Here is a 16,620-nt window from a genome sequence, read left to right on the forward strand (position 1 = left end):
AAATAAAGAAAGAATAAAAACAAAACAAAACAAAACTTCAAAACCTCATAGGAACATGACAAAAGGAAATAGGAGCCACCTTTAAGGGGCTTCCACTTGACCAAATCCGGGACAATTTGACCTTCTAAGTAAATGATAGTAAAGAATTTTAATCCCATTAAATAAAATAAGAATCTAGGAGTCCACAGTGATGTAATAAATAAATATATAATAAAAGGAGAAGGGGAAGGTCCTTTTTAGAATAGAAAGCCAACTGATAAATGTAGAAGCAATGATGGAATTAGAAAACCATCATTTGGCAACCATCGTGGTAATAATTGTTTCAGGCAGGAATCAAATAAATCTAGCCCATAAAATCACCAGCCAGACACCCCCCCCCAAAAAAAGAAAGAAAGAAACAGCTTATTAATTACAAAGGGGAAAATACTTGTAGTTACCTTATAATGAGAAAACTCTGGTAGATGTCACCTTAACCAATGATCACAGTTAATGGGACTGATAGATGTTTGTGCCTCCTGATACGAAGAATGCAACATCACTTCAGGGTGAAACAAACCCAAACTGAGGGATATTCTACAACTTGTCAGTACCATTAGAAATGTCAGTATCTTGAAACACAAAAAGAGATTGAGACCTAATGTTCACTGAAAAAGTCAAGTCATCATTATTAAAATTATTTTAAAATTTTATGAATACTTCCATAGTTCTTATTGTGTAGCAATATTAACTCATTTAATCTTTATAGCCACCCTATGGAGGTAGGTACTATTATTATACCCATTTTACAGATGAGGAAACTGAAGCACAGAGAGGGTGAGTCACTTGCCCAGGGTCACACAGCTAGTAAGTGGTAGACTCAGGCTTTGAGCTTAGATAGTCTGACTCTAGAGTTTGCATTCTTAACCACTGTGTATAGTGATTGCCATTTCTTTTGCTACTTCATTTTATGTATTCTAACACCTTCTTTTCCAGGTTTCAAGAAGAGGCATTAGACTGCTAATATTCCAGGATTTGATGACGATTCCATGGTAGCCCTCCATATACTACTAAACACAGTAACATTCTTGGGTCTATATAATTTTTATAGACTTTTTTCTTTTCATACTTAAGGGGTCTCTTCTCTTTTCTCTATCATTCTGCTACTCCCCTTATGTAAAACTAGGAGGAAACTCTCTCATTTCACTTCTCTTTTCTGAATCTTCCCTAGACCCGGACATAGTGGTCCACGTGTGATACAGAATAATGATTTTATACAAGAAATGGAGTATAATATTTTCCATTTTGTTTCCAATTCCATTTCTGAAAATGACCAGCTTTTGGTCAGTAATTTGGGAGGCTGAGCTGTTATGCAGCCTGCTTTGAACAAAACTGGTACTCTCCATCCTGTCTCTGGACAAACTATTAAATAGGACTCTGAAAGTGATTTAGGGGAAGTCTAGAAATAATTTGCTTCTCTTATGCTTTTCCTTTTGCTTTCTTCAGCTAGAACTAGATTATTATTATTCTAATCACTTTCTCGGTTTTATATGTTCAAACATGATAAATAATTTCTGGAAAAGTAACAATAGATACATAATAGTTATTGGAGTTTATAAGAAATACTGTAACCGTTTAGTTTCTGACTTACCTAAAATTCTAAAATATGAATTAAATTTTGGCAAATTTGCCCTCAAATGCCACCTTCAGAAATCTACAACTTAGCTCTTCTCTGGATGGATTCCTCCTTCAACTGATGAATTGGCAAATATATGAGGCAATTAAGGCTACAAGCCACAAAAAGTCTACTGTTGTTCTTTTCAGCCTGTTATGAAGCACTTGTGTTTTAACTATTTCTCTTTCAGGAAATTAGAAAGTGTGACTGTCTATAGAAGTCACTTCTAAAGAAGTAACCAGTATAAAATGAAAGCAACAGGAAAATGGTTAAAAACAAAACACACAAATAGTTAGGTACACCGAAATGTTGTCCTACAATTGTCTGAGTATCTGTTCATTTTTCTTCATTCTTTTTTCTCTCTTTCTTCAGATTCTATACTCTCTATTGATGTATATCCAAATTCACTGACTCTTTTTTCTGCTACCTGAAACCTATTGTTGAATCCCTCTAGGGATTATTTCATTTCAATTATATTTTTGAACCCCAGAATTCTATTTGGTTCCTTTCATTAATTTCTTTCTTCTTTTCTTTTTTTTTTAGTTTGAAAATTATTTTCTTATTTTTAAATTGTGTAAAATATACATAACAAAAAATTTACTAAACATAAAACAAAGCAAGAAACAACAACCACAATAATACATTGAACTTTCAGAAGGACAGAACAGAACTGTAGTTTCTAGAGGTGGGAAAAGGAAAGAGGAGGGGGGTCAGGGAGAAACTGGGTAGTTGACACAAAGAATAATTATGTTTTGTAATGATGAATATGCTAATAATCCTGATTTGATCATCACATATTGTACACAAATACTGATAGTCAACTCTGTACCCCACAAATATGTATGATCAATTATGTTTCAATCAAAAAATAAATACCATCTAAAAATAAATAAATGAAAATAGATGTACAGTTCAGTGGTATTAAGCATGTTCACATTGTTGTTCAATCAACACCACCATCTGTCTCTAGAACTTTTTTTTCCTTTAAATAATTTCTATCTCTTTATTGATATTTTCTATTTGGTGAGTCATTGTCGTCATGCCTTTCTTTAATTCCTTAAGCTTGGTTTTTGTTAGTTCTTTAATTCTATTTATAAAACCTGCTTTGATGTCTTTTTCTGCTAAGACCAACATCTGGGTCCCTTCAAAAGCAATTGATATTGCCTGCTTTTTCTCCTGTGTATAGGTCACCATTTCTTGTTTGCATGTCTTGTAATTTTTCTGTTGATAACTGGACACTTTGGGTAATATATTGTAGCAACCCTGGATACTGATTCTCTCCTGGGGGGAGGGTTGTTGTAATTTGTTTGGTCAATTGTTTATTAGTTTAGTGACTTGGCTGTACTAGTTCTGCAAAGTCTATTCTATTTTCTCTATAGTGTGCAGCCTCTGATGTCCTTGCTCAGGTTTTTTCTCTTTTTTTCTGTTTGTTGTTGTTTGTTTTGTTTATTTGTTTATCTTTCAGCCTGGTTACCTAGGGCTTACCCCTAAGTGAGCAGGAGCCACTTATAGGTCAAATGTTGTGTTTAAGGATACTTAGCCAGTTATATCTTTACCTTTATCATTGATTTGTGTGTTTGGCTTGGATGCTGCTATCACAGTTCAGGGAGGTTTTATTTTTTTCCCCTACATTTAGCCAGGGACTAGTAGCTTGGAGATTTCCTTTCAGATCACTCCTAAGAGAGCACAGACTTGGGAATGCACACAGTCTTACAGATTTTTAGGGATGACAATGATATTATTTTTAGTCCTCATTTCCTAGGAGTTGATCCTGGGTCAGAGTAGCTTATTGTTCAGAATTTGCCCAGTGGTGTGTTTAAGCCCCTTGTGCCAGTGAGGCTTTCAGCTTGTGTTGAGAAGTCTGTATGTGGCTTGGGGAATGCTTTCAGGTCTGCCCCATGTTCTTTTTTGACTGTTCTTTCTTGGGTGTTACAGATGCAACATGCTCTAGAACATGCTCACAGCCTTCCCAGCCAAACAGATTTGATTATGACTCTAGGAGGGCTTTTCTTAACTGTCTATTTCTCTCATTCTTTCTATTAAATTTCTGGCTACTCTGCTATTTTGCTTATATCATGAAGTTACCAGGATCCTTTTAATTGGTCTCCACCAAGATCTCCACTCTTTTCAAGAATACCTTTAGGCAGGGAGATCTCCACAGTCTGTTCCAAATAAAGTTAGTCTCCTCAGGCAGAGCTGTGGTGCTTTTCACCCTTATGGCCTAATTTTCCCTGTGGACAGAAGCCCTATGACACTGTCCTGGAACTGGGTCTCAGGACCAAATTTTCCTGGAGTGACAACCATGCCGTATGAGATTGGTACTGGGAGGGAGGGTGGTAATCCCTGGTCTTCTTTGTTTGTTCCTCCTGGCATGGAACCTCTGCTCTAAGAGCAAGCTGGGGCAGGGATGATCCAGACCAATATTCTTGGCTTGCTACACCAGGGGTAGAGCTTTCACCCTACAAGTGGGGGAAGAGGAACCTGGTCCTCTTTGCCACACCTGCCTAGAATAGGTTTTCTGCAACATGCTGCTTGGGAATGAAAAACACCAGTATCCTGACCCTCCTGGGATGAAACAATAGCCTCAGGCTGGGATCTATAGGGAGAGGGAGCTCCTGTCTTCTTGGTTGCACATGCCTGGGTTTGAGTTTATATAACATGGAGCTTGGAGGAGTGGACAAGACTTCCACTGTTTTCACTGAGATTTAGTAAATTTCCTTGAAAGAATGTTTCTCCATTTGCTGTATGCCCTTAGGAAAATATCCAGGGACTTTAAATGATTGTTTTAGATCATTTTCAATAGTTCATTGGCTGTTTTGCTGGAAAGAGAGTCTTAACCCACTATTTCAGAAGTCCTGTCCCCCTCTTTTTTCTTTTTTTAATCAGAGGAGAAAACTGAAGCCCAGAGAAATTATGCATTGCTTACAGCAGTAAAGGAGCTACAACCAGAACCCAAATCCAATATTTTTTTCACTATTCCAGGTGCTTCAAGTAAAATAGTCAGTGGTTTACATTTCTGCTTGTGTCATAGCTGAGTAGATGTCATCCAGGTAAAAGGCTAAAGTTATGGAAAAATCCAATAATCCAAGTTAAAAATTGATTTGCTAAAGCAATGTGTTGTCTAATAACCTTACTGTGTCCTTGATGCTTTTTCTTTTGTACTTCACTGATCCTCCTTCTCCCCACTTTATCTCCCACCCATCCCTTGATTATACCACAGGGGATCCTTGGGCAGTGGTGAAATTTCCAGAGCAATTATTCTACTGAGAAGGCACACATAGCTTTGAGGCTTTCCACTGAGCTTTGAGGCTTGTCAAATTTTGAACTGGTGGGCTGGTACAAGAAACAGAATCCAGGCTATAGCATCAAACTAAACTTCAGATTGTAGCTTGGCCACTTCCTGGTTGGGTGTTCTCAAGGTATGTTGAGCATTCTTTCTGAACCTCAGTTTCTAAATTTTCAAAATGGGAATAATGAAATTCTATAGGATGTTGTAAGGTATAAATGTAGTCAGGTGTTATATAGAGCCTGGCACAGAACAGGGACTCAGTTTGCAGCAGCTGCTTTCCATTTCAGTGTCACTGATGTGAAAGAGAAGTTGGTAACCAGGGTTTCACTTGCTGCTCATTTTCTGCAGATTTTTGCTTAGTTTCCTATTCCCTGGTGATATCTCTTAGGTACTATGTTGTCCAAATGATGCACATCCTTAGTATTTTACATAATATTGTGCTTTACCTAATATTTAATTTACATAAAATTGGAGGTAGATAGAGTCTAGGTATCTGGTCATTTTGTCCTGGTTTGTGAATTTGGGGTCTCTACCTCCATCCAGCTTCTTGCCTGTTTGTGTGGCTGTCCCATTAATCTCTGTTATCAGAGCATCTTGAAATAGTGAAGTAATTCACAATTAGTAGTCTGCAATTCAAAGGGCAATTGTTTTATGTAAGTGTTTTAGAAGATTCATATCCTCCCAAAAGTAAGCAATCAGTAAATCTGTCCAGTTTAAGTGTTATGATTGGGCTGGATTAACCTCCTTCCATTAAAAGAGAAATGCAGAACCCTGTGCTGCCGCTGAGGTGAACTGGTTGATTTCTATCATGAGTAGACAAAGTGCTTATCTGGTTGTATGTTGACATTTTGTTTCCCAACCTCAGGATTTCTCCATGAAACTGTATGAGCCTTAGAATATGCTCAGAGTGAATAAAAGATATGTATGTGTGTGTGTGTGTGTGTGTGTGTGTTTGCTTGCTTTGGGAGGAGGGTACCGAATGTGGCCTTGAAGGTTCATAGAAAGGTCATAACAAGCCACCAAAGATCATAATAATAATTACATTGTGCTTATAATGTCGAGGCCCTATCCTAAGTGCCTTGTATATTAATTAATTCATTTAATGCTCACAACAACCTGTGAAGTAGTTATGATTATTATTCCCATTTTGTAGATGAGTATACTGGGGCACCAAAAAGTTAAGTGACTTGCCCATGGTCAAACAAAGTTGGCTTACAAACCAAGGGGGGCCAGCTTCAAATTTGATGATGTCAATTCCTATGCCGCCTCTTGCATAATAATGTGATCTAAGAAGCACATTCAAATCGTTTTTCATTACCTTTAAAGACATACTCTTCACCCAAGTAGCTTAGGCAGAGGCTCCCTCATGAGCAAACAGAAAGGTGGACTGCTCCTCTCGAGCCTTGCCACTGACACTGGCAGCCTGACTCAACAGGGATAGCTCCCGGTCAATTCTGGGAAGGTTCTGTTTTCCACCCCAGTGGGAGAACGCATGTGTCTGCCTCTAGGGCCTCTCACCAACAGTCCCAGAGATCAGGATGAAGGCCTGTGAGGGTAGCTGGTGAAGGAGTTGTAGCAGATATAATTTGAACTTTGAGATGTCTCTGGGAAGCTTCTGCATGTATTTTTCAGTGCAAGGAGCAGAGTAGGGGCTGATAGCTTAGAAGCTTCCCAGAACAACACTGGAGTGACATCCATGAGAAGGGGAGCAGGGAAGAGAGGGTGTCACCAAGGCCCAGCCCCTAGGACTGCTCTGAGGCCAGGGCCAGTGTGAGAGCAGCTGTCTCTCTTACTAGAACCTGAGAAGATGTTACAGTGAAAGCAGGATGCTGGAGCAACACTTTCATCTGAACTGGACCTTAGGGAGGACTCACACGTCAAGTACTATCCCAACTCTGGGTCTCTTATCAGGCAGGCCAGTGAGTGTGCCCTCAAACACACAAGATATGGCTGGTGACATCATTAGATATCACTTGCTTATAATCTTAGTTTATTTTCTGTTGTTATAACAGTGTACCACAAATGTCAATTTATAAAGAGCGGAAATTTATTTGGCTAATGGTTTTTGAGGTCTGGGAAGTCCGAGAGCATGGTGCCTACATCTGGCAAGGGTCATCTCATGGCAGAAGGGTGGAAGGCAGAAGTGAATGCAGGGGACAGAGAGCAAAAGGTGGCTGAATACATCCTTTTATCAGGAGCCCACTCCTGAGATAATGGCATTAATCCATTCATGAGGGCAGAGCCCTCAATGACCTAATCACCTCTTAAAGTCTTCACCTCAAACCTGACACAATGGCAATTAAGTTTCCAACACACGAACTTTCAGGGGACACATTCGAACCATAGCACCTATTTAAATGGGTCCGTAAACATAGGATGCATTCTATTTATGTTAAATCTTTATTCCCAAAGCTAGTTGCTCATTTGTTACTTTAAAATTATTTCTTTGATGTGACATAAGCTCCTAAAGAGAGTATCTAAACAAACCATTGACCACAGAACTCAGCATCAACACAAACACATCGGGATAATTTAACCATCGATGAAAGATTTTTTTTTTTTTTTTGACATTTACCCTATTGCAAGAAGGCTAAGAAGAAAACAACAACTCTGAAAATTGACACTAAATTCATAACTCAGTAATCATACTGAAACAAATTCAAGAAGGGGCATTTTCTACTTTATCTTCACCCTCATAAGAGACCTTCAGTCCCTTGTCTCCCCATTGGGATGGGTCTTTCCTGAGAGGTTATTATGTCCTATAACTTCAAGAGAAAGGGAGAAAAAACGTATAATTAGCTAGGGTTACACACACTTCTAAGATATTCTCGATTGTGAATTCAAACAAGGGGGCTTATCTAGCTTTTTGTCTTATCGAATGGAGGCATTTGATACCTTGTCTATATTCAAATTGATTTCCTCTTACATATTAGCGAGTGCAAATGACTGCTCAACATGGATTGATTGATACCATTGACCAGAGGTCGCTAACTCAAGATCTAAGCTGTTGAGAATCTCAACAAAGATGTTGGCCCTTTGGCCTCCAGGAGAATCCCAGCAGGGAAACAAGGGAGCAAAGGAGCTGGTCGGCTCTAGCCCACGTTCGCTCTGATATGTGTTGCCGAGACCAAAACTGACCTCGTTTCTGTTCTCTTGCTTCCATTGCCTACACCCTTTCTTCTCATGCCCCTTCTCCTTTTTCTCCTCTTCTCTCTCTTTTCTTTTCCTTATCTCCACTGTCCTCCTCTTTCCTCTTGATTTTCTTCTTTTCCCTTGCCTATCTTTTGATTGGGTTGTTTGTTTTCTTTGGGTGAAGTTTGAGAGAGATAGAGATAGAGATAGATACAGGTATAGATAGACATTCTGGATACAAGTCCCTTGGTAAATATTTCATTTACAATTATTTCCTCCCATTTTGCAGTTTTTATTCTCTTAACAGATTCTTTTGAAGAACAGAAGTCTTACATTTTGATGAAGTCTAATTTATCTATTTGGGATTTTATGGTTTGTGCTTTTGGGTGTCATATCTGAAAATCTTAGCCTAACAACAAAGGTCCCAATGATTTTCTCCTGCATTTTCTGACATGTCTCACAATCATGTCAATGACCTATTTTGAGTTAATTTTTGTGTATCATGCAAGGTATGGATAAAAGCTGATTTTTTTGCATATGGATATCCAATTATTCCAGCACCATTTGTTGAAAAGCCTATTATTTCTCCACTGAATTGCCTTTGAAACTGTCAATAATCAGTTCAGTATATGTGTATGTCTATTTCTGGACTCTGTCCCATTGGTCTATTTGTCTATCTTTATGTTAATACCCCACTTTTTTGATCATGGTAGGTTTATACTAAGACTTTAAAACAGGCAGCATTAACCCTCCAACTTTGTTCTTATTTTCAAAGTTATTTTGGCTATTTTGGCTATTCTAGGTCCTGCACAATGTCATGTAAATTGTAAAACAGCTTGTCAAACTCTACAAAGAGCCTGCTGGGGTTTTTCCTGAGATCACATTAAATCCACAGATCAGTTCTGAGAGAAATTTGACATCTTAACAAAATGTGTCTTCTAACTCATGAATATATTTCTCCATACATTTAGGTCTTCTTTAATTTCACTCGGCAATAGTTTGTAGTTTCAGTGTCGGATTCATTTTTAAGTACTTTGCATTTTTGATGCTGTTGTAAATGGTGCTTTAAATTTTTAATTACGTACTATTTGTTGCTAATATGCAGAAGGACAATTGTTTTGTATATTGATCTTACACTCTATGACCTTACTAATTGCACTTATCAGAGTGCCTTTTGTAGATTCCATCACATTTTCTATGTAAATTATTATTTTATCTGAAAATACAGTTTGCTTCCTCCTTTCTAATCTGTGTGCATTTTCTTTTTCTTGCTTATTGCACTGACTAGGACTTCTAGTGCAATAGTGAATAGAAGAAACGAGGGTACACATTTTGCCTTTTTCCTGGTTTTAGGAATAAAAAATTCAGTCTCTCACCATCAATTATGAGGTTAGCTGTAGGCTTTTGGTATATGCCCTTTATAAAGTTGAGGAAGTTCCCTTCTATTTTTAGTTTTCCCATCAATTCTATCAAGAATGGATGTTTGATTTTAGCAAAAGCTTTTATTGCATATATATTCTGAAATTATCATATTGTACTTCTTTTTTTTTGTTTGTTAATAGGGTGAATTACATTGACTAACTTTTTTTTTCAGTTCTGGTTTTAGTTTTCCTTTTTTTATTTTCTTAAAATTACTTTTCCTTTTAGAAACAAGATCACCAGGAAACCAGCTCCCCCCGACCCCCACGCTGGGCAGGCCACAGCCACCTTTTTTCAGCCACGCTGATATTCCCTCACACCCCAAACAGGAGCTCCTCAGGGTGCCCTCGGAAGGCTGGAGTCTCTCCTTGTCTGGAGGGACACCCTGGTGGTGGTGAAGGCCCCTCTGCCACAACAGAGGTTTCTGATTGTGGGACACAGTCTGGTTTTTGTTTTCTTCTTGCCTTCTAATTAAAAAAGACATTCCTGGGTGACAGGCACAGTACAGGAGTGTGAGCTATTGAAACAACCTGGTGAAATTTCGTAAGGCCCAGCAAGCTTGCTCATATTCCTCAGCACTAGTGACTTGCTTGTGGAAGTTTGTAAGTTGTTTGTGTGTCACTGTGACCGCTCCCACGGTTGTCTCCTTTGGCAAACCTTTCAAGGAATTCTCTAACCATCAACAAAAAGTCGGTTGGTCAACCTGCATGATCTCCCAGAGCACTTCAGCCACATCTGGTAGAGTATAGGAGGGGAGACAAAAGCAGCATGTGTAGAGCAGCTGGCTTACAAGTTGCTGTCCAAACTGGTTCATCACCTGTCCAATCAGTTCTTTCCGTAGTTCAAAATCTTCTTCATGATCACTGGCTACCCCTGTATGGATGAGGTCTCGTAGGAATCTCATGACACTACAGTTGGCATCCCGGTGGTTCAACGTAGTAGAGGCAATAGCCCACTGTAAGATAGGGATGACTACTTGGCTCTTCAGCAAGGTGACAGGGCTACGCTGAATAAACCTGGTGGCTAACCTGAACAGGTCACCTATAGTGTCAGGGTGATTCTGGAGACCATTCTGCTGTTCTAGGAGTTGAAAGGTGGGGATGCACAGTGACTGCAGCATGTCTAGTAGTTCCTGCCAACAGCCTTCTTCCATGCCATGTTCATCTATGAGGATACTGCCAAGGTACAGGAAACAGGAATGCTGATGTACATGGTACACATTCACCATCTGTGTGACTAGAGGCTGCAGCAGGGCCACAGATCCTTTGCCTACACCGTGAACAGCAAAGCACAGGCACCTGCAACAATGCTCTACAATCCGATTATCAGCCTGGTGCTTATTTAGAGTCTCGGATAAAACTGGCTATATTTCCTGTATGACTTTTTGGCATGGACGAGTCTGTCCATTTTCCACAATGGGATTAGTGTGTCTAAATATCACTGCAAGGCGATCTAAGAACACATTGGGATCTGAGGATATGCCATTGCTAGGCTCCTGAGACAACAGCTTTTTCAATGCCATTACCTGAACAGAACATAGCTCACTAAGACATTCAGTAATCTTATCCAAAGGTAACCTGGCTAGGACAAGTGACGTCCCTTTAAGCAAGCACACAGGAGCTTCTGGAGACAACATGAAGGAATCAAGGGAACGGGCAATCTCCAGGAGTCCATTAAAACGCTGAGCCATGTGATCTTGGCAGACAGAGCAAATGTTATGAATGGCTTTGGCTGCAGTAGAAGCTAGGGGCTTTTCACGCAGGCCTTTCATCAAATAGCCCAATACAGGATCAAGGAACTGAGGATTTCGGTCAACCACTTCACTCATCTCTCCAACCAATTCAATGCTGGTGTATCGCACAGCTGTATGTACAGTCTCTGGGAACTGGACAACTCCTTCCAGGACCTCTACAAGTGTTGGATTGTTCTCCGGATCAACACTCTTTGCTATAGCAGCCATGATAAAGAGAACCACTTCTGTCACCTCCCAGGGTGGGTTGCCTTCTTTCAGAGTAGAATACAACTGAGCAAAACACTCCATAGACCCAATCAAGAAAATCAAGTTCTTCACCAGGTCTGATACCCTCATCCGAAACTCCCCAAAGTCATCAGTCTCCTCAGGAACACCTTCATGGTCTGGTTCCAGCTGGCAGTGCCGGGCCAAGACATGAAGCAGCCTCTGAATGTAAGCTTTGAAGATGCCATGAATAACCTCATCATTAGTTTTGTATAAATGCTCCCCTAGTCGATATCAAAAGTTAAAGGAAATTTCTACTACCTCATACTGAGGATGTCCTGCACAGATAAGAAGCAGTTCCAGAGTTCGTAGGTCCTCAAGACCTTGGCCTGGAGTACAAACAATTTTTTCAAGAAAAGTTTTACAGAGTTCAGTGAAAATACGGCAGTAATTCAGAACTTCGTCTAAATCTTCACATGCCACAGCCATATGATAGGCAGACTCCAATGTCAGGACTCCCTGAAAAAGTTGCACGGCTAATGGCAAGTTAGTCTCCACATTCTCAATGGCATAGAGAGCTGAGCACACACAGTCTGAGGCAGCTTTATGTAGGTTGGATGAGGTCTTATCCTGTTGCAAAACCTCAAAAAGGAGTGCTAGTAAGTTACTGTTAGTCATGAAGTTCCTGTCTAAAACTCTCGAGTTAAACCAACTTCCCAAACAGCGAAAGACCTTCATAAGTATTTTTTCATCTGTTCCTGCTTTTTCTACACAGGTCATCAACAGAGATACTACTGTACTAGAGTAGGAGGCCAAATCTTCTATAATTTCTGTGCGCCGGCTAGCTCCAATTCTTAAGGAACAACTATGTACTTCTTCAGGTAACGCTGTGAGGATCTCCAGAAAAAAAGGCAGAGAAGTTACATCATTGCTATATTTTTCCACCAATGTTTGTACACAGCCCTTCCAGGAAGGCATCCGTAGTGCAAGATCTGCTATTGCTAAAGCCAGCTGCGTTACAATAACAGGTGACAAGTCTTTCAAGTTCTGGATATGGGTTAGCAATGAGTCCCGTAAAGAGACATGAAAGTCTTTGGGGAGCTCATAAAATGAGGCCTGAATCTTCATTTTCATGGTCTGGGCAGCAAAATCACATGATTCCACATCCTGTCGGATCTGTAACAATTGGTCTGAAATCTCCCAAGCATGAACCGAACGCTGCAGCTCCCCAAGCCAAAACGAGGCGCGTTCCTTTCCGCTGGGATCTGGGTCGTGATAAAGCACCTGCACTGCCTGGTACACGAGCTGCAATGTTGGCTTTGCCCCTTCCATGGTGGTGGCAGCAGTGGCGGCAGCGACGACTCTGTTTCTTCTCCCGAGGCTTCCCCGGTTGCTCTGCCTTCGCGCTTCCTCACTGTTTCGGCCACGGCCGCTCCCTGGCTGGCGCCATCTCCTCCTCTTTGGCCGTTACCAGGGCTGAGGGGTTCCCCGTGGTAGTTGCCCCCTCGGAAACAGCGGTTAGATCGGTTTCAGGTTCCTGGCCTTCTTTCGGGTCTTTCCACTAGACTCCAGACTTCTGAATCCAGACGCCCGTGCTCACCTCTTCACTCGCTCACTTGCCCTCAGAAGCCTGTCTCCGCATGGCACAAACCATGCAGTGTACCTATTCCGTGTTGACCCGGACCGGAAGCGGCTGCCCCAAAACCCTTGGCGCACTCCCGCCTAGTGCACTACAAATGGCCTCCTTCCCGGCACGCCTCCTCTTGTTTCCCCACCCCCTCCCGGAAGTGGCCCTACCTGGCCAGGAGCTGCAGAGTAGGGATATGGTGTGGTTTTCTCGGTTTCTCACGTCCAGCTGAGGCTTTAGGACCGACCTGTGTCCCATACCCGAGCCTCTCTCTTCTCCTTGACAATGAATCCAGGAGTTTCCTTCCTCTCAGACTTCCCCATCTTTTCCAGAAAATCCTTTCTGGCCTCTTGGTCAAGGCGGGTCAATTCAACTATCTGTAGAGTGGCCATGTACTGAAGATCCAAAGATGACTTAAGACATGGTTCCTATGCTGACTCTCGTCTCATGTGATCCACTCTCACTCCTGTTCACATCACTTTTCTTCTTATTATTATTGTTGGAGGTCAGAAGTCCAAAATGGGTATACTTGACTAAAATCAAGGTGTCAGCAGGGCTGCATTCCTTCTAGAGGATCTAGGGGAGAATCCATTTCTTTGCTTTTTTCATCTTCTAGAGACCACCCACATTACTTGGCTCATGGCCCCATTCCTCCATCTTCAAAGCCAGTAATGGTTGGTTGAGTCTTTTCCACTGTGCATCATCCCAGATTCTCTGTCATCATTGTCACATCTCCTTTTCTTCATTGACTGACTTTTGAATTTTATACCAATCTTGCATTCAGGGGTAAATCCCACTTGGTCATGATGTATTACCCTTTTTTAATATATCATTAAATTCAGTTTGCCAAAGTTTTGTAAAAAAAAAATGTTTACATCTATGTTCATGAAACATATTGGTCTGTACATTTCTGTACAATGCCTTCGTCTGATTTTGATACCAGGGTAATGCTTGTCTCAAGGAGTTAGTTGAGAAGTGTTTCCTCTCTTCAGTTTTCTGGAGGAGTTTATGTATAATTGGTATTATTTTCTCCTTAAATGTTTGGTAAAAATCACCAGTGGAGCCATCTGGTTCTGGAGTTTTCTTTGTTGGAGGGTTTTTAACTATAAGTTCAATTTATTTTGTAGATATAGGGCTATTAAGGTTATCTATTTATCCTTGAATATGCTTTTGGTAGTTTGTGACTTTCAAGGGATCAATTTATTTCATCTTCTCTGCCAAATTTCTTGACATAAAATTGTTCATAATATTTCCTTATTATCCTACTAATGTCTGTAATATCTGCAGAGACATAATCTCTCTCATTCTTGATATTAATGATTTTTGTCTTCACTCATTTTTTTTTTATGAGTATGGCTAAAGATTTATCAACTTTATCTTCTCAAAGAACCAGGTTTTGGTTGCATTCATTATTTTCTCTATTGTTTTCCTGGGTTTTTTTTATTTCATTGATTGACATTCAGATCTATATTATTTCCTTTTTTCTGTCTACTTTATTTTATTTTTTTCCCCTAGTTTCTAAAGGTAGAACCTGAGGTCACTGATTTGAAGACTTCCTTCTTTTCTAATGTAGGCATTTAGTGCAATAAATTTTCTTCTATGTACTGTTTTACTGGCATCCCACAAACTTTGATATGTAGTGTTTTCATTTTTATTCAGCTCAAACTTGTTCTTAGCGTCTCTTTTTAATTCAAGGAATAATTCATCCCCCAGTCCTTGTTTTAGTCCATTTGGGCTTCTATAACAAAAATACTATAGACTCAGTGGCTTATAAAAAACCAGACATTTATTTATCACAGTTCTGGAGTCTGAGAAGTCCTAGATTAGGATCTTCTCAATCTAACCTTACATAGCAGAAGGGTCAAGGGATCTCCCCTGGGCCTCTTTTATAAGGGCACTAATCTCATTCATGAGGGCTCTGCCCTCATGACCTAATCATCTCTTAAAGGCTCCACCTCCAAATACCTCAACTGGGGATTAGAATTTAGCACACGAATTCTGGGAAGACACGAACATTCAGTCTATAGCAGTCTGTCTATAAGAGAAGCACAAGATAACAAAATGGACAGTGTTATTGAAATATGCAGATAGACCTTTCACAATGATATCAAGTCAGGTGCCCAAAGTACAGACCTAATCACACCATTTCTTTGCTCAGAAACCTTCCATGGTATCCCAATGCCTTTAAAATAAAACCCAAATATTTTACTTCAAGAATTTGAGGCTCTTGTGATCTGGCACCAGCTCAGCTTTCCAGCCTTACTTCCCACAAGTTTGTGATCACTTGAGAAACTGTGTTAGCCAAATATTCCCTCCACATGTCCTATGATTTCCCATGTTTTTTTCCCTCATGTTTTTCTCTCTAATGGACTAACCCACCACCACTACTACCCTCAATCATATGGCCCTCCTCAAATGACACTTCCTCTCAGAAGTGTTCCCAAATTGTATTTGTTCAGGGTCATCTTTTGTTCCCCTGAATTCCCATAGCTCTTTTTTTAGTTTTCTATTTCTGCCATAACAAATTACCACAAAGTTAGCACCTTAAAACAATACAAATTTATTCCTTTACAGTTCTGCAGGTTAGATGTTCAGGTAGGCTAGGCCGTTTTCTCTGCTCCCAGTTTCACAAGGCTGAAATTGAGGTACTTGCCAGCTGGGCTCTTGCTTGGAGGCTCTAGGAAGAATTCTCTTCTAAGATCATTCAGGTTGTTGATGGAATCCAGTTCCTTGTGATTTTAGGACTGAGGTCCCCACTTCTTGCTGGCTGTCATGTGAGGGCCCCTTTAGCTCCTAGAGGCTTCCCCATCCTTGCACGTGGACCCCTATCTCACACAGCCAACAATGGTATGCTGTTGGCTTTTCATGATTGGGATCTCTCTGACTTTCCCTTCAAATGAATCTCTCTTCTGTTTCTAGCCAGAGAAAATTTCTCAACTTTTAAGGATTCACATGATTAGATTGGGCCCACCCAGATAATTTAAGATGATCTTCTATTTTAATTTCCATGATCTTATTTACATCTGCAAAGTCCTTTTTGCCATATAAGGCAAGATATTCACAGAATAAAGGGAAGGAGGCATTCTGCCTACCACAGAACTCTACTTGAACCTCATTTCCTATCTGGTATTTCAGCTGTTTGCATATATGTCTTAGCTCCTTTTCCAGACTGCAAGCCCTTAGAGAACAGAGAGTGCGTCTTATCTGTCATTGTTTTACCCCAAATGCCTAGGACTGACAAGTAGTAAATTATCATCATATTCTGGCTGAAAGAATAAAATATAATGATCCTCCATAAAAGCTAAGAGTTATATATAGCATTGATTCTTAACTCATTGGAAATATTTCTGGGTGGACACAGAACTGAGTGGGTAGGTCCTACATAAACGATGTTTATTTAGGCAAGGTAGGAACCCAAATGTGGTTTGATCCTAAGTCATAAAGCAGATGATTTAGATTTGGGGTCCTGCTCCTCATTTTATTGTTTCCTATGGCATTTCAGTTAATCATCCTGAATTTCTCAGGTACATGATCATATATTTTCC

The 16,620-nt window shown here is 40.2% G+C and overlaps 1 protein-coding gene across 1 annotated transcript; it reads right to left on the reverse strand.

Annotated features, from left to right (window-relative positions):
• Nucleotides 1-10,008: 10,008 nt before the first annotated feature.
• Nucleotides 10,009-12,780, reverse strand: LOC134367266 (transportin-3-like). Its single transcript, XM_063083966.1, is given in 2 exon segments — nucleotides 10,009-11,637; nucleotides 11,770-12,780. Coding segments are annotated over 2 exon segments (2,640 nt in total).
• Between the last annotated feature and the right edge of the window lie 3,840 nt (nucleotides 12,781-16,620).

The sequence above is a fragment of the Cynocephalus volans genome, chromosome X (assembly GCF_027409185.1).
Source record: "Cynocephalus volans isolate mCynVol1 chromosome X, mCynVol1.pri, whole genome shotgun sequence".
Lineage (NCBI taxonomy): Eukaryota > Metazoa > Chordata > Mammalia > Dermoptera > Cynocephalidae > Cynocephalus > Cynocephalus volans.